The 27,038-nt window shown below is 42.1% G+C and overlaps 1 protein-coding gene across 7 annotated transcripts in view; it reads right to left on the bottom strand.

Annotated features, from left to right (window-relative positions):
* epha7 (eph receptor A7) overlaps window positions 1–27,038 on the bottom strand; it is a 96,877-nt gene that overhangs the window by 17,996 nt on the left and 51,843 nt on the right. For 4 of the 7 annotated variants that reach the window (XM_071478468.1, XM_071478467.1, XM_071478471.1 and 1 more), the window contains exons 6-9: window positions 7,043–7,167; window positions 5,110–5,278; window positions 2,551–2,659; window positions 28–83 (exon numbers count right to left, since the gene is read on the bottom strand). In XM_071478468.1, the coding sequence (XP_071334569.1) occupies window positions 28–83; window positions 2,551–2,659; window positions 5,110–5,278; window positions 7,043–7,167 (459 nt within the window). Of the gene's footprint in view, window positions 1–27; window positions 84–2,514; window positions 2,660–5,109; window positions 5,279–7,042; window positions 7,168–27,038 lie in introns of all 7 variants that reach the window. The other 3 variants (XM_071478464.1, XM_071478466.1, XM_071478469.1) reach the window with 1 other exon arrangement.

Genomic DNA, 27,038 nt, shown 5'->3' with positions numbered 1-27,038 from the left:
TGTGGGCTGATGAGTGAAGGCACTCACACTGAAAGTAGAGTTCCTCATCTCCCTCCTGATCCGCCTTGCTGTACCCGCAGTGCCTGCACAGGGAGAGAAGAAGAAGAGTGGCAGAATCAGCTGATTGTGCAGGAGAAATAAGCGCCCTCAATTACAAGAATTTTAATGTGGCAACTAACGCTGCGTGCGACAAATCTCCTGACAAAACCCAGCTGAGCAGCAGGAGCACTGAACCCAACAGCCTATCCTGGGAAAGTAGCTCCAGCATCTAATCATGCAACCCATCAGATAATACACACACTGCAGAGGACTGTTCAACATGTCTTACAATAAATATCAACGTGTTGAAGGTTCCCTCAAGCCACAAGTGATGGATATGCACTTACTGTAGATGAAAATACACTTGTAGCAACTATCCACTGTTCATACTGCTTTTTTTTTTCAACTCTTTCAACTCCATCCTGTTTTCACTGCCTTTACTTTCAGGCCTATGACGCTGGTTTGAAAAAGCCAGGAAGTCGGACCTTTAGTTAAGGTTTGAACGTTTTTCTTAAACTGCTGATTTCAATGCAGAGAGAGACCTCTCATGCTCATGCTATAAGCTGTTTTATTCAGAAGAAGCTATAAATGCCATCAACTGACATGTTATTGATAGTATTTATGCTTTCTTTTTTAAATGAAAAACAAAATGTTTGATGACAGTATTTTGAAATTTGATTTGATTCTGCGTGCATTGCCACAGGTTTTTATCTGTTTATATCTGTTCATGTATAGAGGACAGTGTCTGTTCCTTGGATATAATGTAAGACAAACAGAACAGGGCTGGGTATTGGTCAAAGTATTTCAATATTGGCACTGATACCAATGCTTTGAGTTTGATACCCTTTTTTCTATACCAGTTTTATCAAATCCATTTGAACAAGTACAATTCACATTACGCAACAAATTGTAGTTTTGCTTTTGTTGCAAGTAAACAGCCAATCACCAGCATTATTAGGTCTTGGTCCAAGCATGCTGCATGCTGATTGGATCGCTGATGCTTATGATATTTATTCATTTATTCCTTAGGTATCGAAATGTGGTATCGCATGACACATTTCAGTCCTCGATAGTACCACACCAATTTGGCTGGTCCATAAAAGTGTTGAAGTTCGATACCCAGCCGTGCAAACCAAACCAGCTATTTTTTATGTTTTATGTTGCTTCCTATTGTCTTTCTTTGCTGTATAAAATAACAATATGGGAGATCTAAAAGTCTCCTTTTTTTATGCAGAGACTTCATTAGGAGACTTGAAGCCCTTCAAGGGTCAGAGCGACGTGAAACTCTCCTGGTTGAATCATCAGTACAATAGACAATGTGGTTCAATGATACAGAGTCAAATGCACAAGCCTATGTACATTCACACTTAAGGAGAAACATCAATTATGACATCTAAGGTGCATCCAATCACAGAGTTTAAAACCCCATTACATGCAGAGTGCCAGTGTGTGGAAACCTAATGACTGCCGTAGAAAACTGACAGGAAAACACGATGAAGTTGAAATAATTACAACTGATGGTTAAAGCACAAACCTACAGTAGCATTACATTTACCAGGAGAGTGCTGGGTTTCAATGCTGAGAGAATATCAGGAAGAGCAAATCTTGAAATGAGAATTTTGGAATGTAGGCGTTTTGAGATCTGAGTTCCATTTGCATCAATTGGGTGATGCAAACAGGAAGTGTAATGTCGTCATGGAGTTGGTGAGTTAGCTGAGATACACTTATGCTCTGTTTTCCAGCCTAACATTGGATAACTCAACATTACATACTGTAAATATTACATTTTGATGACACTGGACCATGAACATTCCTGGTTTATAGAGCTTAAAAAATCAAAATGTTAATTGTTATCAATTGATGGTGCATCTTTTGGAGAAATTAGCATTAGCAGCTAGCTGCACAGATTTATGGATCTTTCTCTTCACTTGCCATCACTGATTCTGCTATTACTGGAAAAGTTAAAGTTCAAGTTGAAGTCACATTGATTCCAGTGGGGTGTGGCATCCCACAAGTTATGACTCAGAGAAGAAGGCAGGCAAGGGGAGGCTAATTCTGATGAAGCCAACGTTAAAAGCAAGCTCTGATGAAAAGCCGTTCGTGCAGATGAAAACACAGCTGAAGTATGTGAGGAAATGGTGATAATGACAATGGGCAGGGTGCTTTGTGATGGTGGAAAAAAAAAAAAAGCGCCATACTTCATCCCGCCCTCAGGATCTCACACAGTCACACACAGGAATGCAGAGCCAAAGCTTTCTCGCTCTGGAGTACTTGTCTCATAATGGCTCTGGCAAAAAAAAAAAAAAGCTTAAAATTTTTGTTGGGGCTGGGGGGGTGGGGGGGGGGGCTGCATTACGACCCATTAGCACAGCATGCCACAAGATGATGGGTGCACGTGTGTGTGCGCATGTGACGACTCCACAGACGTGGAGGCCTGTGAGTGACAGAAAGGCTAATTGACAAGCGCAGACTCACAGGAGCGGAGAGTCAATGGGGCCCGCGAGAGCGTACCTTCTCCCGATGATGAAGCCGAACACCATGAACACCAGGATGATGGTCCCCGCCACGGCCACCACCGCTATGATGATGACGGGGTTCTGCTCGCTGGAGACAATCGCAGCTGATGAGACGCACACACACAGACACACACACGCAAACACACATGCACAAAGAGAGAAATGCACAATGAGAACTTCAGCACATTAAATCTGCAGGACATAATTGAGCCCAATGAGCGGCCTGGAGATTGATAACCCTCCCCCTCCTCCTTCCTCTCCTTCCCCTCAGAGAGTGGAGGAGGGACGCTTCTATTTTTGAGCCGTCCTTATACACACGGCTCTACTGTTTCAGAAAGTGGGCTTAATAGTCCCAGACGGCAACGGCGATGCCCTTCATCTCAAACAAAGACACATTCAGGTTGGATTGTTTCCCATTCAGAGCTCTCACAGTGCTCAGACTGTTTGCATTGACACACTGCCGATTGCCCCGTAGAACGGCTCGCCGTATGAAGTCAACGCGAGTGGTGTTTGTGGGGAGAAAGTCATGCATTTTAAATCAAGTGAATCTGAGATGTATAAATACTTGGAAAGAGAAGAGATTTATTTTGTTTTGTTTTCCTGGCCTCTCTGAGAAGTGGGGGATGAAAACCATGGTGACATTTGATCAGCTGTTGCTTTTCGATATTTTCCCCAATTGTCGATCTTTAGGAGGAATTAAAAGGACTCAACTGTCATATTTCACAGCAGCAGGTTTCTCTCTTGAGGCCGTCACAGAGGAGACCAGTGGTTGACTGCGCTGGACAAGGACACTTTGGCAGGACTGCAAACTTCTAACCTTGTTACAGGACACACTCCGCGTGTGGTCTGAGTAATTAACGTGTCCTTTTGTGCAGAAATGTTGGAAGTGAGGTGGGCGGGGGCGTATTCTGGTGGCCAGGTTGGATGGTGCAGCTACAAATGAAGCAGTTGACTAATGGGGGTCTTCACAAATCAAAAGAGGGAATTTAACTTAGAAGGAATATATAATAATAATAATAATAATGATAATAAGTTAACATTACAGTTACATTACAACCATCAAACAAGTCACCGTTTATAAGACCGGGCATATGTATCTTTTTTTTTTGTTTTGCACCGTCTTTGCAAACAGTGCAGCTCAAGGTGCTTAACAATTATTATTATTATCATTATTATTATTATTATTACAGTACCTATGTATATAATGCTCAACCTTATCATCTATAGCACAAAACAGCTCACAGCAGCATCCCTCACCAAAACCCACAACAACACACTGTGATACTCAGGGTAGAGCTAATGTAACTGATTAGCTTTAAATGAGTTTATCCTCATGACGCTACAGTAGCTTGTCCTTATGCTTCGAGATTTTTCTCCCATGATGTCTTGTCAGCATAAAGTCAAAGCAATTTGTGTTTGCTTTGCTTGAAAGCAAATAATTTCCCTGGGCTATTACTATAATAGCTGGAAACATTAACAGGTTGCACATAAATCTGGAGCTGAAAGCCTGAGCTCCAAAATGATGTGCTGATATACTGCTGCGGTCAAACGCTGCCTCCACTGGGGGAGAGGAGGGGGTTGGGGGGTGGTATGGGGCATTTAAAGACATGCTAAAATCTACGAAACAAGACATTTGCAAACATGCAGGGAAAGTGAGGGTGAACACTGGAGGGATGAAAAGTGTTAAGACTGTATCTCAGAGACACATCAGCTCTCACTTAATGCTGCACACAGCTTATTCTCCAATATTACCACCTTTGTTTACTCATACATGCAGTTAGTTCACACTTTTACATTTCTGTTGTGGCCAGTTAGTGTGGATTTCAATTAAAGATGTTTTTGTTTTGTTTTTTTTATTTAGCACACATGCAAAATGAACTCATTATAACTGACTCAGAATCAATGGAAAACATGCTGGACTGAGATTGACCTCAAAATGATTTTGACTGGTGAAAAAAAGAAAAAGGAAAGACACTTTTCCAAGTAAAACTGAACTACTTAAAGGTCCCATAGTATACACTTTCCCTGTTTTATCTAAAGTGTTGATATCCATGACTGAGGCTTTGATACTTTCACAGTATTAATATAGAACCTAGACCTGCTTTATATTCAAAAAAGACATGTACATCTCATCTTATGACCTCATTAACCTTTTAATGATCTACTTTTCAGCAATGAGCACTTAGCAACAAAGCTATCTATGAAACACAGTCTACATTAGAAATTGTCTAAACTGCCATCTTCTCTTTGCAGTTTATACTCGTGTATGCATATGTTTGCATAAAAAAAAATACTGACAGAATCTAAATGTGTTCATGGTCCATGTTGAAATGAGTAGAATGGTTTGAACTGTGGGAAAATACAAAACAGAACTGCTCTGGGTGATATGTGGATGCTGTTTATATCCTCAGAGCTCATCATCTGTTCATATCTGAATAATTTATATGTGTTGGTTTACATTCTACTATACATCAGGCATATAATGCACGACTGTAGCACTAGCAGTGGAAAAGGTGTATGTTCTTGCATATTAGTCTCTGCAGACCCCCCCTACCTGTGGCCTCTTCCTTGGTGGTTATCTCCAGTCTGGGGCCGTAGGTCCCGTACCCTGCCTCGGTGAAGGCCCTGATCTGGAACACATAGGCCGTGCTGGGCTTCAGGTTGTTCACCGTAGCTGATGTGGACTTGGACCGGACTGTGGAGTAGATCTTGTCCTTCTGATCCTGTGCAGAGAATAAATTCATCTTTTACTCCAAAAAGCAGTTATAGGTAAAAAAAGAACATCTAACTGGCTGTGTGAAAGTCCAGCCAATAATTGAGTCATATTGAAGTGTTGTTATCTTCACATCTTTGCTTCAAAAATACGGCAGATATACTTCAGAGGATGTAATTACCTGCTCTTTGAAAATGAAATGAGTGTGATTTAACAACGTTTCATCCAACTAGATACACAGAGTGCTGATTTAAGATGAAAATATTCACATTTAGTACCCGTTGTAATATTCAGTCAATATATCATGAATTCTAAAATAGCATATACCTTATTAATGTTTCATTTATCAGAGCTGCAGCTTCATCTACAACAGGCTTTCATGGGAGAGAGGCTTCACTCCATGTTTCCTGTTTTTTGCATAATTTTACAAACTTCAGTAAGAAGCATCCATGTTTTCCGTTCTGCTGCTGGTTTGTTTTGGTGTTGATACACCTCAACGCTTCCCGTGTTTAGTTGTTGTCTTGGTAAATTAAGCATAACATATATTTCTATAGCACTAACTCCCATTTGTAGAATATGACTACTTTGCTGTTTTTGTTTTTTTTTTTTTTGTCTTTTTTTTTGAACATCAATGAAACTTAAGGCTTCATGCACAGATGTTTAATATTAAAAATCTTCCAGTGGCTTTTAAAGGGCATCATGTCGTTATATGTGTAGGAAGCGAGGTTTATTGACAGTAGCTTAACAGTGTTAAAAAAAACAACGGCGTTGAATCACTTGGAGCACATTAACTAAGGAAACCAGTATTTCTGGTAAAGGTCCACTGATGAACTGAGAACTGCTGTGGAAATGTGTGTTACCATACAAGCAAGTGAGCTGTAGCAAATTCCACCCTGGGGTGGGCGATATAACGATGTACCACGGCTTGCTTCTCCTTGAGATTTACTATGAGATTTATTTAAAGTATGAAAATAAATTTGCTGAACGTTTTTCTTATTATGCTTTATGCTGACTGTAGGTGAAAGAAAACCTCAAATTTTCACCATAGTAACCTGTAATAACTTACCATTAGACATTCCGCCACATGGAGAACATAAAAACACATAAAAATATCTTCTCCATCAAGGAATCCATTTGGATGCACGGGCTGCACGCATTGTGTACTTTATTGTTGAACTGTAAATGTTTTGCTCGGCAAAAGCCCAAATGGAATGCCAGGGTCTGTTAGGGGTGTAGTTGTTGTTTCCAATTTTCCACTTTTACAGCTGGGCAGACCACAGCCACAGTACGTGACATAGGAGACTGATTTGTCAGTGTGTGTGCGAGAGGCTGTGGCCAGCAGGACTGGCACTGGAGCTCTGCTACCCTGCCTTTGATTTGCTGGGTTAAATTCGCTCCATTAAACCTTTGCTGTAAAGAGCTGATGTGTTGAGACTTGAATCGTGGGGGAAGCAGCAATATAATCTATGTGGGAGGGGAGAGGAGATAACAGTAACAGATTGCTAATTCTGGCTGTGCAGCAACCACGGATTGTGTGTGCGCTAACATGTGCGTGGGGGTGGCTGTGAAGGACTATAGCCTGATTAAAATCTTATGAGCATCTCATTCATTATTGCAATTATGAGACAAAGACGGTACTTGCAGAATCTTGTGAATTCCACTCACAGCAGCATGCAGACAGAATACAAAATGAAGAGTCGGCAAAAAGTGAATGTGAACTGAAGGGAGGAAGGGAAAAGGTTTCAGACAGACACACAGACACAAACAAACTCACTTTTTCATAGTATTTGATTTCATATTCCGTGATGACGCCGTTGGGTTGGTGCGGCTCCTGCCAGGAGAGCTGGATGCTGCGCTGTTGCACCTTTTCCTTGATGACCTCACTGACCTGGGACGGAGCTGTTTAGACAAGAGCATGTCAATAAGTGAAGGGCAAACCCTCTCTGCATGCACACGCATACAAGCCGGCCACACATCAGCTGCGCTGACCCCTCCGCCAACACTCAGGGAGACACTCACCAGCTCGTGAATATTCATGGCGCGCTCCTAAATGTTTACACCTCATGATCGAAATTTCAATTACAGTGCAAACAGCGGAAGATAGCGTTACCCCAAGCCAGAGGAAAAACTGCAACATGTAGATTATGACTAACAATTCAGTTCAATTAATTCCAACATTTCCAGTGGAACAAGCAGGCACTTACTCTCCCTGATGACAGAGCTGTTGAAAAAGCCTCTTAGAGGGAGAGGGGTGTACCTGTAACCCTCTGACACCAGTCTTGTGCACACCAATTATCTCTGGCTCTTTGAGTGACTCATTTGAAGTGTCTGGCTGCCCGAGTGAGTGCTATCACATTTAGATTTGCTAAACAGCGCACATACACAGTTTTATTTATTAGATGTCAATACCGAAGGTAAATGATGGCACTGAACTTAACAACCTTTTGCAGATGGAGCTTAAACCCACACTGGTGCCATGTAGTGTCTCAGCAGAGACCTACAGCCTTTTGATTTACTGTAACTACTCCTAATGCTACTGCTGCGACGACTAGCACAGCTCCTGCTACTACTGCGAAAAAAAACAACGGCTAGTACTGTACCACTACGGTTGCCAATGCTATTGCTGCTGTAGCTCCAGCTACTGCTGCTGAACCTCTGATTTCATTACTAATAATGCTTCAGCTACAGCTGCTGCTCATGCTACTCTTAATGCTACGAAAACAACAACTCCTGCTAATGCTGCTAAAACTCCTCCTGGAAATACTGCTGCAAAATCTATAATTGCAATGTCAGACATATCAAAGGAGACAGCCACACAGACCTATATATTAAATGTAATTTAAGGTTAAAGGTCCCTTTGTCCACAATTAAAGCTGCATATAGTGATTTATTTTTGTTTTTTGGCTGCTGTAACTAAGCTGTAAACACAACATTGACATATTATCACCTTATAAGATTGATATGGTGAATGTGTTGCAAACTAATTGAACATCTAGCAGAAACAGGGTAACATTAGTATTCAGTCAGAGTTCTGTTTCTGTCTGCCTGACAAATACACATCAACAACTCACTTCCCTGAAGTTTTCTTTCTTCTGATATCTGATCAAGTCCCCAGGTTAATATTTTGGGTCTTAGCTATATATATTCACAAACTAGTTGCTAACTTTGTTTGTCTGTTGTTTGCCGCTGTGCATGGAGCCTGCAGCGGGTTTATTAAAGCTTTTTCACTGATAATACCTGCTGCAGGAGATTAATTCATGAGAGTCAACAATAGAGAAAAACAATCAAACCAAAACAAAGAGATGAGAGATGGTGATATGCTAGGTATAACAGGGGGCAACTGCAGAGTTAAGGATCACTGTTCCTTATTTGTTTGTCACTGTGATGACCTTGTTCACATTACACTTAAATTTGATCCGGTGATACCAAAAAATATTGATTAGTGGTGCTTTAAGTCTGCTAGAGCAATATTTCAGCCTTTTTCTAATGCAAACCAACTTTATTAAATTAAATTCATGTTTGTTTTTCTTAATTCTTGTAGAGCAAACTCAGCCTCATTCTTTTTCTTGTTGTAGGATATAAATGCTCAATTATATCCTACAACAAGAAAGTTTCCAAAGATGATTTTTTACAGGCAGAAATATTCTTAATTTGCTTACAGACTTTTTCAATTAAAGAAAATAAGATTTGAAACGGTGTGTACCACTGCTGCTACTGGTTCTGCAGCTGTGCTTGCTGCTTCAAGTTCAACTTCCATTACCTTTACATCATTATCATCATTATCTTAATTATAATCACCATAATTTTACAGCACCATTCTTAAGGACCCCAGTGAGGAAAAAGAAGGTAAGCTTTTTGGATTCCTAAACCTCACCCCAAGGAGATGATGCTTTCAAAAAATATGCTTACTGCAAATCTGCACACTAAACTGCCCCAAAATCCTTTCTGTAAACATACTGTGAAATGTTGATGACTCATGCTACTCTTGGGGAAAAACATATTAATTAACAAGTCTTAGCAAGTTGGAAAAGCCATCCTGGGGACGACTTGAACTCCAAGGTAAAAGCCACTTGTCAGAAGTCGTGCTTTGATTTGTTTTGTGGGTCTTTTTTTACGGATCAGCAAAATGCTTTCAAATGAAAGCCAGGCTTATGAATGAGGAATTAACACCAAAGATGTGAATTCTTAAATGACACTGTAATGACAGGACTCCAGTGGATCACCTCATCACGAGCAATTCACAAATACCATTCGGGAGTATGTTCCAAAATCTGCAAATTTTACCGTCTCAAGAGAGTTGAGTTGAGATAAAACCCCCCTTTCTCTGGATGTGTAAAAGCTGCTGAAGGGCTGACGTGTCTGTGTCATGCTCAGTGATCCAATGGGAGCAGACCTCTGTAGCCTTAATGCAGCCTGACCCCAGGTTGTTGTAAGATGACCTGCCACTAATAACTCCGGCTGGATTAAAACCTCATTAGGCCTCATCAGCATTCCTGACAAGTAAGGCGCACAACAGCAGACACCCAAGACCTTGTCAAAAACCTGCTGTTGTGACATGTCCCCTCATAATCCACCCAAAACACGGGAACAATGTATCCTTTCTCAGCGGAGTCGGCCGGTCAAAGGGATGATTGAGTCTTCTCTCCCGAGTCACAACAAGCAGTTAGTGCAGCTTAACTCCATCCAATTTGGCTGCTTTCTCTGCCCCCATCCAGACGGAGTCCTTGAAATATGGACCTTTCTCTTCCCACTTCTAATTCTGGTTTGGGTTTATGGGCACTAAGTGATGCTCCTTGTCTGTGTTTACTGCTTTAATCTGACATTTGCTTTCATGCCCTGTAGATGTATTTTCTACCCTGTGTGTGCATAGAGAAACTTGTTCCTAGTATCTCTGTATCTCTGTATTTACACTTGCAACTCTTGTACTTTAATAATATATATAAATAATAATACAAATATACATATGGTCACACTGGCTGTTTCTTATCTTTTATAATGTATAAGTGATTAATAGTGAAGCATTGCAACATAGTCTTAAAGGTCCCATATTTTACACTTTTCCTGTATATTATTTGAAGAGTTGATATCCATTGATGTAGTTTTACATCTCCTCTCTCAGGCTTCTAGTAACAACAGGTCGGTGAGCCAATCAGAAGCTAGGCTCAGAGCCAGTTGTGTCCTTTTGAACATCTTGAGATACTTGAGATATCCACACTTTCGGCCCCTAGTATGGGGCAAGCAAAAGCGCTGGATCCCACAATTCCCAAGGTGCAACTTGTCTCAAACTACCAAGCCCAGAGCCTGACCTGGCTTTTTAGATATCCTGACTTTTAATTTAAATCCTGTCCTACCATGATGCAGCTGTCGGTCGAAGCAGGGTCTTAAACCACCAGCCTGAGACAAACTGATTTTGATCAACCCTGTGCTCATTTAAAAAAAAAAAGAATATATGGCTCTTGCTGCGGACGGCAGCGCTCTTCACTCATGATTGAAGTGGCAGCAGTGATATTGCCTGAGACACAGCTCCGGCAGGCAGCGTGATGAGCTACTTCCCCACACAGCTTCTCTTCTTTCCAGAGTGTGACGCAGGCTCAGGCACCAGATCTGCCCCATTTACCCCCCTTTGACCTGCAGCTGTAGTAGCAATGACTCAGCCCAGCCCAGCCTAGCCTAGCCCAGCCCTGCCCCTCCTCTCCTTCACTGCCCCCCCTCCACGGGTGTCAGCAAGCCGGGGCCCCCGTGTTTCCACAGAGATCATGAGATCAGTGAACAGTATTAGCAGACGCCGTGTTCCGAGGGGCTAGAAAGGTGCTCATTCCACGAAGGTGATTTTCAGAATGGAAAAGCAGTCACTCTCCATTTCTCGGGGCTGTGAATGAAGACTTGAGTTGTGCATTATTCTAGAAAAACCCTGCTCCTCTGGCTCTCTCCACCCCCCCCGCCCCCGCAGCTCACTTGGAGAGGCACTGTGGTGACAAGCCATTAATGACTGACTTGACATCACGGGGAGCAGACCCAGTCAGCCACTCTCAGACTTTTAACGTACCTGTGGGGCTTAACACGGCAGAAAACTGTCTAATTGTTATGCTGCTCTTAAAGAGACTGGAAAGGCATTTGTGCATTCATTTTTCAATATTAGAAAATGTGTTAGTGACCCTGAAAAGCTCCTCCTTTAAAGCTAACTGATCCAGAAGCCAGTCACTGCCGTGCTCTGCATTTGAATATCTTATGAATACATTAGATGGTGCGTTTTTTAATATCCTCTTCTTTCACTCAGCCGGCTGATTCGACTCCGAGGAAGAAAAAAAAAAAAAAGCAGAGCAGAGGTAGTTCATTACATAAACGCCTTTCTCTGCCTCCGTGCTCGCCTCACGGACCGCACCGATGCTATAAACTCGTATATTAATTACTGCTGTTTTCAAGATGTGCCAGTGTATCTTAACGCCTCCAGCACCATCTGTGTTGAAGTGCACAGGATTGCTGGTGTTTAGCAGTGTTTTAAAGGGTTTTAACAGCTTTTTAATTTGAACGGGAAATTTCAATGTCTCCTTTAGGAAATAATCTTAAAAAAAAAATGAAAATAAAAAATCCTTTGGGCTCAATATAGGCAAATAAACAAAAGTGAAGCACGTCTGACTTCCAGTGTCAAACTGTGTAAATGAAATATGTTTGACAAAAGAAACAGTGCAGAAATTTTTCACTTAGAAAATGAGCTTTCAGTGCAATGATACATGTGATACATGTGCTGAATAAAAAGCAAATGTGACACATGAATAGAATTTCTTTCATCATCTTATGGCTGTAAAGTTTTCTTTTTGGCAGTTTTTTTTTAATCATTGTTAAAGGTCCCATATTTTACACTTTTTCTGTGTTTTCTCTGATGTGTTGATATTGATAAGAAGATATATTTGTGGTTTTAAGAACCAAAAACCAACTTAATGTAGTTTTACATCTCTTCTCTCAGGCTTCTCTCTGGAGCTCTAGTAACAACAGGTCGGTGAGCCAATCAGAAGAGAGGCTCTGAGTCTCTGAGTCGCAGTGGCTGCTTTGTTGTGACATCACAGAGTTCCAGAAGTCCTGACGGCTGGTTTTAAGGCTCAGTTTCTGAATACAGGCTGGGTGCGTTTCTCTGTGGACTGAGGCTTTGATACTTTCACAGTATTAATATAGAACCTAGACCTGCTTTATAATCAAAAAACACATAGAAATCTCTCTTTACACAATTTACCTTTAACATACTTATATACATACTGTTTTGCCAGCTGGCTCTGGTCCTCATTATATCACGTATTTTACACTCTGACTTCTATTGATCTATTTAACATGCTGCTGCTTTTATAGGTCTATTTAGTTTCCTTTTTCATCACTGCAGCATATCTACGGTTCAGGGAGAGTCACAGGTTATTAGACTGGAGTCTTCACATTATCTACAGCTGCCTGTGAAAAAAAAAAAAAAAAAAGGACTGGCAACAGTTTGGTCCCAGGCAGGGTTGACGCTAACGAGGTATGACATAATCAAGATTACTTCTACTTGATGTTTTGACTCCCATAACAGAGCAGAGAGTGGGTGGTGTTAAACATTGGCAGCTCAGGAGAAGTGGACGATTAAGGAGTGGTCTCTGCATGTCGCCCTTACATTATCACAAATGTTTCCATTAACTCTCACACCAGAGAAATCTTTGATTTTAATCATGGTAATGTGCATTTCATTTGGCCACCTGTGAATGACATCATATCCCCTATGCACATGTATCGGTGTTGTGGTTGCCTGCCAGAAATGTCAAAATTAACTTTTTATCCACTTTTAACTCTATTTTATATACATTTTTTCACACCTTGGTCATTTTCAACCGTATATTTTAACCACATGAAAGATTTTAGTCATCAGACGTCTGGATCTTAAGTTATCAGAGAAAAAAGCTGAGCAAATGTTGGACAGCACAGCTCCCTGCTGCTCAGAAACATGCTGTGTCCGCCAAAGAGCATCGGTGAATCACTGACTTTTAAAGCGAGACTGCTTTATTTTGTGTTTCGACTGATTTCAATCCCCTGGTCTGTTTGTTGTGGAGAGGAGGAGACCTCTGTGCATCATTCAGCTCCAGGTTAACACATCCTGAACCACTGACACTGAAAGAATCAAAACCAGGAGAAGCTTATGGCAATGGTGGCGTCATCTAGCGCCATCTTTTATTATTGTTTTGATTGAGAGACCCTTAGTGGCAGAAATTACATACTGTGCATGTAAAGATACACACCAGCTGTTATTATTATCACTAATTAGTTAGTTTGCTCTACCTGGTCAATGCTCTTTCCTAAAAATTGGAAAAATAAAAGCCTTAAGACATCATCAGGATTTATTTTCTCAGACTTGAACAGACTGGACAAAGCTCCTCCAGAGCCGCAGATGAAAAATAAACTCACTTTCATGTGTAAAATTGTTGGAATTCCCCTTTAAGGTCGAGGCTAGTTTAGTTAAGGGTGAAAGTAAAAGACTTCACTCAGTCTCAGAAAAATGTCTTGCATGAGCTAAGAATTGTACGTGGGTCGCTGAATTCAAAGGGAAATGTATCTGAGCACCCCCCTACCCCCACCAACTGCAACCTCAACGCCCTCACTCACTCTCCACCACTCTCTGTTTCAGAGTCAGACTGCTGCCTGCCTCTCCATGTAATGCTCCCTCACAGGGAAACCTTGGTCTCTCCCTGAGCGGAGGATACCATTTACATTTCAAGACAGCGCAACCATTTTGCCAAATTTCACGTGACCTCAGCTGTTTGTTTTTTACAGCTGGAAATGCCTGGGTATGTTTCCTGCGTGGGTGTGAACCCAATAGAAAGTGTTTGTGTGTGTGGGTGGATGTGATCTGCCCCCCTCCAGCTACTATCCACCTGTCTGACTGTGGAGATGGCCAGACTGAGAGTGTCTTAGCTCTGAAGGCCATTCATCCACTCAGTGGGCAGCACACCTCGATCATTGTTGAATCTCTGTAGTAACGCGGAGTTGACTCAGTGAGTCACAGAGTAAAGGGTGAAGGACAATAATAGACTCTGGCTCTGATGGATTTGAGGGGGACTGTCAAAACTGCTATGACAAGTTTCTTGCTCTTGGCCTGAAGAGCCGGTGTCTCGCCGCTGGGATCGAGGCTCCGCTTTAAAACAGCCACTTCCACCCTGTGCCCTGTCGCCTCTTCTTGGACCCGAACAGGGAGAAAAAGGGAGGATTGATGCAGTCAGCTTACCTTTGGCATCAAATGACTGTGTGCAATGCTAGAAGTGCTGCTCACAGTGACAGTTAATACCACTTTTCTTATAACCTTTTAGCCCGTTTTAGCCTGTTTAGTGTTCTCGCCTACAAAACACAATTAGCAAGAGACAGCTGTAGAAAGTATGGTGGCCCCTCCGTGCACCGCAACTTTAGAAAACCTCATGCAAATAGAAAAAAAGAGGCAAAGTCAGAAAACATCTTCATCAGTTAGCAGTGCACGTGTTGTGAAATTGATTAAGATGTTTTCTGAATTTGCTTGTCTTTCATCTGTTTGCATGTGTTTTCTTGAGTTTCCGTGCATTGAGCTCTCGGGGCCACGGTCAGAAAGGTCTGATAAATCCTGGACTTAATTCTCCTCCCTCCCTTTTGAAGCTAAAGTTACACCTTTGAATGACTTTACATCATCCTATCTGATCAATATAATTTGCTGACAAGCTCTCCTTTACAGAGATCATGTGGATTTTGGCCGGACGTAGCAAAAACTGCTGCGTGTCCACCCATCACAGCAGTAGCGGTATCTCTCTGTCAGTCAGATGATTCCAGTTCACCGCTAACGCTTCAGGTGGAGGTGCATGAAATATCCTTGAACCAACTGTGTTTGAAAATAGAGTTTTAAAGAGCCTCGCAGAGGACAGGGTACTCGCTGCATAACAATGCCGGCCGAGGCAGGGACACCTTTAGTGACCATGCAGGGAGGTCAAAGGCGCCTCTGCTTGAAAGCAATTAGCCGGGGCCTGATTTGAAGGAGACCTAGACTGGATCTTTCATGTTCTATAGGGCTGACAGCTTCAGAGGTGATGGGATGATTATTAATACATATCAGATGCTTTCACCGCTGACAGCTCAACACAGCCATCAAATTCCCCCCTCATTATTTTCCAGTTCAAGGACCCCACTATCATATATTCACATCAACTCTCCGGATCAACAGAGAGGTATCAAATCCAATTCTCTTTGGCTCAGAGCTTTTTTTTTCTTAAGTGTAACAGTGAGGTCTGAGAGAAACGTGCTTATCCGATGACAATGGGATGTGTTTGGCCATAAAGGAAGAGCATTAGATGTCAGTAAAATTTCTTCAGTTAATAAAAGAACCACCCCTCTTGAATTCTCCCAGTGCTCAAGCAAGTAAATGTTTTTTTTTTTTTTTTTGGCCTGCGATTTTCCGAGTGCATTACCCACACTTAACAGCTTAAGTATAGCCCCTGTGCGCCGCTGCGAAGAATCACGGTGGAAGGTCAGCGAGGGGAAATTGCATTCATGCTACACTGACATGCACATGCGAGGTGCACTGTGCATGATTGCCCCTCCAATGCCTCCTGACAGCGCCTTCATTTTAACATGCGGCGGAGTTTCCACGCCCGCACACTTGCACGTTCATATCAAAAATGCCATTCAGGGGTGTAACAGATGCAGAAATCAGTGGTCAGCTTTGTTACATAATTGTTAAGCCAGCAGGGACTCCCCGCTTACTGAAGAAGCACTCAGCTCTCCTGTGTCAGTATCCAAATTAGGGAGCAGGGCTGGCAGCCTATCATCAGCGGCCCTCAGCACAATCCCTGATTTCTTCAAGTCAGCTAGAACTGGGTCTGCAATAACTGTATTTATTTTCCCTCATGTAGGGCAAGAATAGAGTCATTTGGACTCCATTGTACCATGGCCTAAATTTACATAATCATACACCGGTAATGGTGAAATGACATCTCTGTTCACGCTGGGCACTGAAATACATCCTGGGGTGATCCTTTCACAGACGGACAGGTCTAAACACTGGGGTGAAGACACAAGCTTGACAGTTTTTTGATTTTACAGAAATCGGACCAACAATTTTCAATCTCTCAGCACAGGATGAAAAACAACACTGGATATCTGAGGATGATACTGATATTGATTCCTGATAGGTCCGACAGCAGAATGTCAGATACATTCATCTTTTATATAAATGAACAAATATTTCTGATAAAACAAATGTGTTTCTGAAAGAACTATGACCAAGATATGTGCTGAATGGGGAATTTTACATGTATTTAATAAAGTTATAATACATTTTCTAGCCATTCAATTAAAAAAACTGTAAATGAATTAAATAACCATGTGGGTATGGCAGTTTTTGGCCATTCTAGGCAAAGTTTTCCTCACATTGATCAAAAATATTTTGTATAGGATGACTTGGATATTGCCGAGTGCAATATCCAAGTCACAGGAGCTGCAATTTTTTTGAAAAACATCACAACATCACAACAATAAACATCACAACCTGTCATAAATGAAGCATCGTGGTGCTACAAGATGCCCCGGTCTACAAATCATATTCTCCAGACATAAGGGGAACATGCTTCTTTGGTACAAGACCCAACATAAATCACATCATCATCACTGATCATGAGTCATATCGCAATCATGATTTCTTCCGCATCATTCAGCCCTAATTAATCGAAATTAACTACAGTTGCCGTAAAACAGTAATGAATCATTTGCAGCATTGCCTACATTAACTTTATATAACCTGAGACATTGAAAGGATTCTGTAGCTAAACAAAACTGCAAATTCTCCAACAATTGACACATTTCTATTGCAAATGGTAAATATTGTCAACGAAGACTGGGGCCCCCTAGTGGTGAGGACAGTGCATAATTCACTTCTCGTGTTACAAAGTGAAGAGAATATTTTTTTTAAATGTGACCACATGTAGCAAAGCCACTCTGTCCTCACCTCCGGCTTTACTCCCAGTTCAAATGTATGTTTCCTCTTTTCACAGATGAAATAAAACAAGAGCAGTGAATCAACTCTGATCAGCTGAGACGCATTTTAATGACGCTAGGTGTGAAGTGTAATTTCCTCCCACGTCTCGCAACAGAACCAGGTCATGTCGGAAAAAGGTCATAATGATTAACAGGACAGATGGGGAAACAGCAGGATGATTCACAGAACAATCACATGGAACATAAACTAAATGTGTGCTGCGGCTTGATTGTGCCAAACCCCCGTGTATTTACCACAGACACAAAACAGATCCTGTTGATTTAAAATCCTTAACTGTTCGCATTAAGAGGCACGGGGCCCGCGTGTTTGTTATAAACGTCCCCGGATGCCAAAGAAGAACATTTGTTGACTTGCTCTGGCAATCATAATTATTGTGACAATACACAGCAGGCCAGCATATGTGTGTGTGTGTGTGTGTGTGTGTGTGTGTGTGTGTGTGCGGGGGTGTGATGTGACGTGAGGCGGTGTGGTGGGAAGGAGCTGAACGCTTTGAGATGCAGACGCGTTTTCAGGGAGGTCGCTGGAAATAAATGACAGGGTCAGAAACAGAGGAGAAAGCTCTGCGAGTTTGTAAATAAACCTCGCTTTTTGTTCACAGACCATTTTCATCTGAACCCACTTAATCAGAGTCAATCCCCACAAGAACGGCCTGGCGGCATGATGTACAACCTGATCTCCTCATTCCTAATTGCTGAATTTCCTGAATTCATTGCCCAGCCTGCCTGATGAAGTCATAAAAATATGCCATGCTTGTCCAAATCCCTTTTTTTTTTTTTTGCTGGTGAGCTGTGTTATAATGATGCTATCTAACTCCGGCTCAGCACACGGACTGTCAAAGAGAATACACCGTGAAACAAACAGGCACAAGCCAGATGAGAAATGAAAGCACTGGTACTAGTTATAACGTACATGCTTGGCTTTGCTTATCCGCTGCCTTGCTGACCTTTTTTCTGCTACAAGCAGCTGCGAGGCATGTCTTTTCAAATACACGACCGGGCTAAGCAGAGATATGCGTGTGCATACGCGGCGGCTTTATCGTTTTATCTTAATAAAACAAAGACCACGGAGTGAAAAGACACAGAGCCGATTACGGCGAGAAGCAGGGCCAGTGACGGTGGATATTTACAGGGGCCGCTAAGCAGCCAAATGGCCTTCCACCCCTTTGCTTCCTTTAAATGTCAGAGCGCAGCCTGAGGGCCCTGCGTTCCAATCTGAAAGCGTGATTGGACATATGGACTCCACGGGGACTGATAAGTGATATAATTCACAAAAATGCACTGTACTGGAGACTGATGGCGCACACCTGGTCAGACTCCTGAGGCACTGCTATTATTCGGAGGCTTCACCCCCTCTGTAGTCGCACTTATCTGCAGCTCCACACAGGGGCAGCTGCTCCTGATGTTGCTTTAATTCCCTTATCATCAGCGAATGAATCTAAAATATCAAAATTTCAAATTAAAAGCCACCACTTCCATTTTGCAGAATGTGAGGACATATGATCGCTGAGGGCTGGCATCATAAACATCCATTTATTATAGGAATACCTCTGTCATCAGGAAGATGATCATATTAATCAGTGCTCATATGCTCTTTAATCACAGTCTTGGACGGGCTCCATCCCAGGGAAATCATATCCAGGGCCCCTCCAGCCGCCTCTGTAATTTTGCACAGAGCAGTCTAGTCCAACACACTGCTGATTGCCAACAGATCTAGGCCAGGCCTGCGGCGCTCCGAGACACCATACAGTCAAATCAGACTGGAGTCTAAGACGAGTCCAACAAGCACCGAGAATGACCCTGCTCAAACTGCCGTGGACAGTTGCATAAGGTGCTGAATGGGCTCCCTTGGGTCTGGGGTTGCTGAGCACCTTGAATCTGTCAACAAGTTCCGTGCTACTCCAGATGAAGCAACAATATGCCAACGTTGGTTATTTCAGCACCGGGCTGCAGTTCTGAGGTTTCGTTTTGCAAGAGGACAGAGACCAACCTGCCGTAACATCAAGTGCGAAGAAGCTGGGAGAGGGTGCCTCACCCTCATCCAAAGTGAAATCTTATCTCGAAATGACAAGCGAAGAACAAGCAGCTGTGCTGACCCTTCAGTTCAAACTCACGCTGCTTTATTCAAAACCAGAACCAACGAGGCAAAGTGGTCAACTGCCCCCAAAAGCCCCAGGACCATCGTGTATCTGTTGGTTTGTGAGAATCTGATGAGTTGCAAATGATAAAGCACAGTATCCATTGACATGATGAGGACCTCCCTCTTTCTAGAAGGGTCAGAATATAAGAATATACAACCTTCATTTGTATAACGCCAAATCACAACATACATTACCTCAAGGCACTTTACAATATTAGGGAGAGAAACCTGACAGTTCCCACAATGAGCATTAATTTAGGTGATACTGTGTTGAAACAGAGCATAATGCCAAAAAAACAAGACTCTAAGATGAGAGTACTGGTCGATCTCTGAGGCTCCAGGCAAAACTGAATGAAGGTGCCACAGTGTAAATGGAGAACTGAAACAATGAGTCATTTGATTGATTGGTTATAAAAGAAGACCTATTGGCAAAAATCAATATTCACTATTTTTAAGCAAAAATGAAACAAAATCTGTGGTTCCGGCTGGTTTTCTCAGTCTTCGATGGTAATACATTGAAAATCTTTAGTTTAAAACAAAAAATTTGAATGGGATGTTGTGACAGGTCTTTTTCACTATTTTCTGGCACCAGTAATGAAAATACTGGTACACCGGACCTACCGTCTGTATTGTACTGCATGGACTGTGTTTGGGAGTGAAGGGGGCAAACAGGACTGGGTTTATCAGGCCCCGGGTGCAGCCACAAGATCTCCCAGGCACAATCTAATACAGAATATATATGACGGTGTCAAACAGTAGGGAATAAGTTTATTCTAACAGCCTTAAAGATACTTAAGGGGAAAGGAACATCTCCAGTGAAGCAGTGACTCCTCATGGCTTTGTGATTCTGACGTCTCTATTTTAAAAAGACCTCATGCTGAAAGGTATTAAAGGTCCCATGTTGTATAAAGCGAGCGAGTGTCCGTGTCTTTTTTGATTATAAAGCAGGTCTAGGTTCTATATTAATATATCAAAGTGCTCAGTCCACAGAGAAATGCACACAGCCTGTATTCAGAAACTGAGCCTTAAAACCAGCCAACTTTGTGATGTCACAACGAAGCTGTCACCACTCTCAGCCATGCCCCAAGCCCTGCCCACCTGGACCCACCGTCCAACTTTGCAGGATTTGGTTTCTCTGAGTGTTTACCTTCAATCTACTATATTTTTACTCAATCACTTAGAAAACAGTCAGCCAATCAGAAGAGAGACTCAGAGCCTCTCTTCTGATTGGCTCACCAACCTGTTGTTTCAAGAGCTCTAGAGAGAAGCCTGAGAGGAGATGTAAAACTACATTGAGATATATTTTTGGTTCTTAAAACCACAAATATATCTTATAGATATGAACACTTATATAAAACGCAGGGAAAGTGTGACATATGGGACCTTTAATGCTTAGTGACCTTCACGCTGGCAGTTGTAAACTCTCTGATGCTTTTGTTTTTGTTTTTCAAATAAGCACACTGATCCGATAAATGATGGTGATAATGACCTTACAGGGAAAGCAGAGGACTCATTTTAATGGGCACTTGGGTTGAGTCAATTGCCTGCATCTGCAGGACGTGGAGCAGTGCAGAGCCGGAGCAGAAGCACCTGGTGATAAGGGATAAAACTACAACGCCCAGTCGACTCAGCAGCAGCCCTGTAATCAAGGGGACGGCCTGATATGCTGGCTGCCGAGCTCATGATGAGTAACCCAAAGGCCTGACACTCCAGACAGGCCTCCAGCCAGACAGCATGTGGAAGGCAAAAAAAAAAAAAGAAAAAGAGAGATTGCACAAAAGCCTACTTAGTGGCTGACTGTAGTTGTGGGGATTGGCTTTTTTTTGTGTGTGTCTGTCATCAGCAGTGAACTCCTCTATCGCTCATCTGTCTGCTATGAGCTCACTTGATGTCTTCTTTATGCACAGACAAAAAGCAAATGACAGGACGTGAAGGGAACCAGACAGCAGCGCACGCTCGCGACTGGGTGTGTCGCTTCAAACTTGACAAAAACACACACCAGGCATATTTGTCCTGGAGAAACACTTTGTAGTGGTAATGGCTCATGTGTACCGCTGCGTAAAAAGTGTTGATCCTTTAAACGATTGGCCTCCTGAGCCACATCTTTTCATTTTTATATTCTGTTAACTTATGGAAGCAGCTAACTGATTATGATTAATGACTGCTAAACACAGAGAGAGACAGGCAGCGACTCCATCTCTATGGGGCTTGTGGAGATTGTGGGATTAAAAAAAATAAATAAATACATATCACGCTGCTGGAACAATTTCAGAGATGCTTTGCCACAACTCATTGACTGTAACAATCTGTTTAGATCAAATTCATAACTATGATTTATTAGCGAGTGTCATGTAAAAGCTGTTTGCGGCACTAAAAGGCTGTCGAGTCTAACAAGAGTATTCCCAGACTCGTACCAGCGCGGCCCGCCCTCCGCCCCTCCGAACGGTTTTCAGCCGAAGCTGTGCTGAGTGATCGGCTGCTCATGGAGACAAAGCCAGCTCTCAGGTTGCTCGGCTGAACTCGGTGCAGCTCCCCTCTCTGCCCTACAAAGGCATATCCACTGTTCTTTGTCCTGTACCTACAGTATGTCCCCCCTCAGTCACCGCTGGCTTCTAGGCTGTAATGACTGGGCACAGAGTCAGATTCACTGCATGGAGAGATGCTGGTACACCTGCTAGATAAACAAGAGGGCTCCCAGAGTCTTTTCTGGGAGAAGAGGATAATGAATGACCAAATATGACCTTTGATCTAGGAAAGAGAATTGCAGGAGGGAGATGCTGCTGTTTGCCACTGTGCTTGTTAGTCTGATAATCCACCTTTGCTATGATGGCACAAACTGCTCTCGAAGCTTTTTTGAGTTCCTTGTTTTTACACTATGGTTGATCGTGTGGCAGCAAAGTAGTTAAAGTTGTGCTCACACGGCACCATGAGCAGCCACTGAAAATGAAATCTTCTATTACTGTAAATGTAAATTTACATCTCGATCACCTCTGCAACTTATTGTAATTCATTAATTAATATATTGCAATTTTTGAATCATGGATTCTTCTTTCACTTTACAAAATTTGAAAAATTGTCCAAACACAATTTCCCACAGCCTTATTTCAAAATAAATATTACAAACATCCAAAAATAAGAACTTTGTAATGCCCTTTTTAAACTAAATGAAGTTTCTGAACCCATGATGTAACAATTAATGTGCAGGTAAAATAACGACAAATAAATGTCTGTTTTTGACTAATCAGTGATACATGAAGAATCAAAGTGCATCTTCACCTTGGTGGAAACGTCTGATAAAAACCCATTCCTGCCAGAAACACTCTCCTTCTCACTGATCTCACAATCACCTCATACAGCCAGAGATGTGACATACACATAGTCTATTAATCTAGCATAAGAGCAGCGGTACATTTCTGAGGGTCAATCAAAAATAAGATATTACAAAAAAAAAAAAAAATCATATATGGCAGGAAATATTGTGATATTTAATATTATGAAATATTGTAATATTCCAGTTGCCATCCAGTCCACTCCAAATATCCCATTTTTTGATATCATGAAAAATATGCATATGGCGGGAAATTTGCATTACATTGTGATATTCAATATTATTGCGAGTCGTTATTATCAATATCAAATATTGATCCAAGCCTAATATTTTGTTTTTTAGTGGCTTAATTTTCACATATGAACACAAAACACATGAGCATGCTCCAAAACACGTTTTCCTCGAGAGCTGTCATCTCACTCCAACACTGAGTGAACGAGTGGCTGGAGGAACCCAGTCACAGACAGAGTTCCTCCAGCCACAGGAGCAGACCAGAATTCCTCACGGCCACAAGACTATTTCAGCTCAGGGCTGCGACTTTTGCTTTCCCCCCACTTGACTTTCCCTCTGGCTGCCGCTCCCTCCACCTGTGCACAAAACCCACAGCTGACAGCTGAAGTTCACGCACCTCTCAGTGGGCTGTCAAAAGTCGGGGAAAATGGAGGGAAATCACTTATTTAAAGGGGACAACAGTGAATATCCAGAAATAAATTCCAAGATTTCATCAACTGAATGAAGTAAGCTGTGGTACTGGGAGAGCGTGATGATATAACAGTGCAATCCTACCAGAAATGTGTATTTGAATAAACACACCTGCAGCTCCTTTTGAATATTTTAGTTATTGTCTGTGACATTATTTGTTTCAAGCGAAAAGAAGCTTTGGTTTTGTTTGCACATGGCAGAATGTGTGTGAGTGTGATGTGAACAAAGCTTCATTCTTCAACAGTCTGAGCTCTGGCTCACTATCATTATAATGATGTCATTATTGCAAGATAATTAGCCTTGAAAATGTATCTTGGGAAACCATCTCATAGCTTGTCCTTTCTCCTTCGAGCAAAGTGTCTCTGTTTTGCTGCCAACTATATATTGGACTTGATAATGACTCTTTTCTTCTTTTGGCTGGTTACAGAAATTTACTTCACAATATCCAGCGCGATCACTTTGCCTTAGCGCAGGTAATACGAATAACAGACGCTCTAATGAGATGTCAGAGATCATCAGCGAAGCTGGGGGGGAGAAAATAGCGGTGATATTGAGAAGGACTTCAAAACACCACTGTGAGCTGAGCAACATAATACACCCAGCATGCCCAAGGTGGCACCTGGTGGCATTAAGCAATCTGGAAAGGTATTTTTTTTTGTAACAGCTCTATTAGCTGTATAATGTTTTCTCATTTTGGCTGTTTCATGGCTGTGTGGTGAGCTTATGGAGAGGGCTGCTTAAAATGACAGAGGCAAGGAATGGTTACATAAAACTGCGAGCTGAGCAGATGAATCACTTTCCCTACTGGGTAAAGAAGAAGCCTTTGGAAAGTATTGTACCTCCTTGAAGTCAGCAAACTGATTAAAGTTTGGAGACTGGCCAGACAAAAAAAAAAAAAAAAAGCTCAATCTGTATTTAACTTTTTTTTCTTTCTTTGCTCAGAATCATATTTCTATTTTCTTTGAGACAGACAAAGAAGCAGGTACAGCACAAAGACACGCTGTCAAAGTCTGTCTTTACCAAAAAAAGAAAAAAGAAGGGAATAAAAAGCTATTTCTTAATCTTTCCCTGCTGCAAATACCACGCTCTGGTCAAATAAATTCTCAGCCTCCACATGGAAATAATCAGCAGCCAGTGCCTTGAACACATTGTGTTGTCTTAAAATGCCCACAACTGCCATTAGTCACACAGGGACAATTAAAAAAAAGCTGCCCCAGCCCGTCCTTTGTAAATCTGTCTGAATTGCCTTAATCCTTCACTATTAAACTCAAGAATAGTTGGTGGGACCATTCATATCTATATAGACGGCCGCTGTAGCAGGGCTGCGTGGATTCAGGCTCAGAAAGAAGCAGCAGGGGGTGGGGGGGTGTTTGTGATGCAGATTCTCTAGTAGAAGAGGACCACCAGCAGTGTAGAGCGCACACACACACACACACACACACACACACACACACACACACACACTCATACAGTATCCTGGTTTGTTAGTATATCACTTCTTGTGGAAGTCGGACGTATTTGAGCCAGTCGGTGTCGCCCCCCCCACTGATGTGATGGAACCAGGTTCAGGATTTTACCCAGCGGACTGCAGAGATGTCAGTCTGCCTCAGAACACATGAACGAGCTGATGAAAGACTTGAACTCCTACTGGTGTTAATTAGGGCTGGATCTAAACTGCATACTTTTTTTGTACAGACTGAAATGTGTCTGCAGCAGCGAGTACTGCTGTCACAATCGAATTTATTCTTTCATGAGGCAGTTCCTGATTTAAATAATAACTAATGACAATTTTGGGCTGTTTAATTGGAGCTTAATTTGATGCATTTTAGTTAAGAAGGTGTTTTGTAAGTAGTCAAAAAATATTTACAAAAAAAAGTAAATTATAATCATATCAAACTTCAAATACTCTGGTGTTAAAGCCTGTTCACGCCAGACCTCTGTAAGCCACACGCTAAAAGCTACCGTGCTAGCCAGCCTGGAAGATGCTAGCACTAGTAACAGTGGCAACACAAGCTAGCTAGCTTGCTAACAGTTAGAAAAGTGAAGTGAATAAAATTATTTTATTTATAGACACCTTTACAACACACAGTGAAAAAATTAAAATAGCAAGTATAGGGCATAAAATGTTACATTTTGACTGGCTTTCCTATCAAAATGTTTCGCTATTACTAACTGTCCGAGTTCATCTAGGGTGGAACAAGATTGGAAACAAAAGATTGAAGTGTGTCTATTGAAGTGTGAAGCAGTGTCTTTCAAACACTGTGCAGTTTTCAATGCTATGTGGTCCTTTAATGGAGCCTTTTTTACACTAGTGAGGGCAAAATAATATTAAATGTTATGTAACCGCATTCTAATGAACCTGAGTTGACTGTGCTTTTACAAAAAAAAACTCCCTCACAGACAGATTTTCTCTTAATGAAGTCCAAATAGCATAACAGCACCATATGAAACTGGACCAAAGCAGCTTAAAGTTGGGCTTCCAAAGTGAGAGATGGAGCCCGGCATCCTGATTAAGGCCGGCAAGGTGTCACATCATTGTCAGCCTTTGTGTATTGGCTGCAGGATTTGCCATTACTGTAATTGGTGATTTCTGTCTGATAGGCAGAGAGGGAGACGAGGCTTAGGACTTAGTGGGAGGGCCCGTGCAAGAGTTTGCTTTTCAGGGTGCTGAGCTTCTCTCAAACCCCTTTCCAATTACCCCCTGGAACAATGACAGACAGGAGGCTTTTGCCTCTTTGTGTCAGACGTCCGGTATGTTTACTTAGTGTATCTCCAATCCACTTTGTCACCGGTTAATTGGAGAGCGGTGAGTTATTCTGATGCAAATGCCAGCCATGTTCACACAATTTGAAGCGAGCTACCTCCAGTTAGCTTGAGGTGACAAAATAACAAAAACCGTGTTGACAGTCTTGGGGAGAAGTCTTCCCCTGCTGCAGCACACCATGCTTATGCTTCAGTGCATCGGGGGGGGGGGGGGGTGACTTTACAGTATGCACTCGTCTCCAGCGGCTGTCACCCTTTGGTACTTCAGACTGAATTCACCCTGTGTTATCCACTGCGATTTAAGGCCAGAGGATGTTATCTGTGACGTGTCAGATTAACAGTTGAAATCCATCCAATCAGTGCATTAAGTCACTGAATCTTGCGAGCTAGATGTAATTTAATTTTGCATGGCAGACAAAATCAAATAACGCCTTGACATTAATAAGTGATTATCTCTCGTCACCGGAGAAGCGTTTTTTAACGAAAGCCGAACCTGCTGAAAACATGGGGGGGTCTCTGCAGGCCTTTAATTTCATCTCTCATCTAGACGTCTACAGCCAAAGTATACTGGTCTTAACAACATTGTGACATACTTTTTTGGCGGCATTGTATGGCGAGTCACCAGTGTGATAGGGAGATGATTCGGGAGGAATTTACAAATTTAATTAACTCGGTCTCTAAGGATACAAGCTCTTCCAACTTTCATTTAGATGTAATCTTTCTTCGGAGAATACATTTCATCACACAGTTTTCACAGAAGAATAGCTCTCCTCAGTCTCAATGCTTCACTACAGCGGCTGCTTAGTTCCAGGGAGT

The sequence above is a fragment of the Trachinotus anak genome, unplaced genomic scaffold (genome assembly GCF_046630095.1).
Source record: "Trachinotus anak isolate AG129_WGS33_773 ecotype Australia unplaced genomic scaffold, CSIRO_AGI_Tana_v1 ptg000005l, whole genome shotgun sequence".
NCBI classification, from domain to species: domain Eukaryota; kingdom Metazoa; phylum Chordata; class Actinopteri; order Carangiformes; family Carangidae; genus Trachinotus; species Trachinotus anak.
The sequence above is the reverse complement of the archived record's forward strand: the minus strand, read 5'-3'. Positions and strand labels throughout refer to the sequence as shown.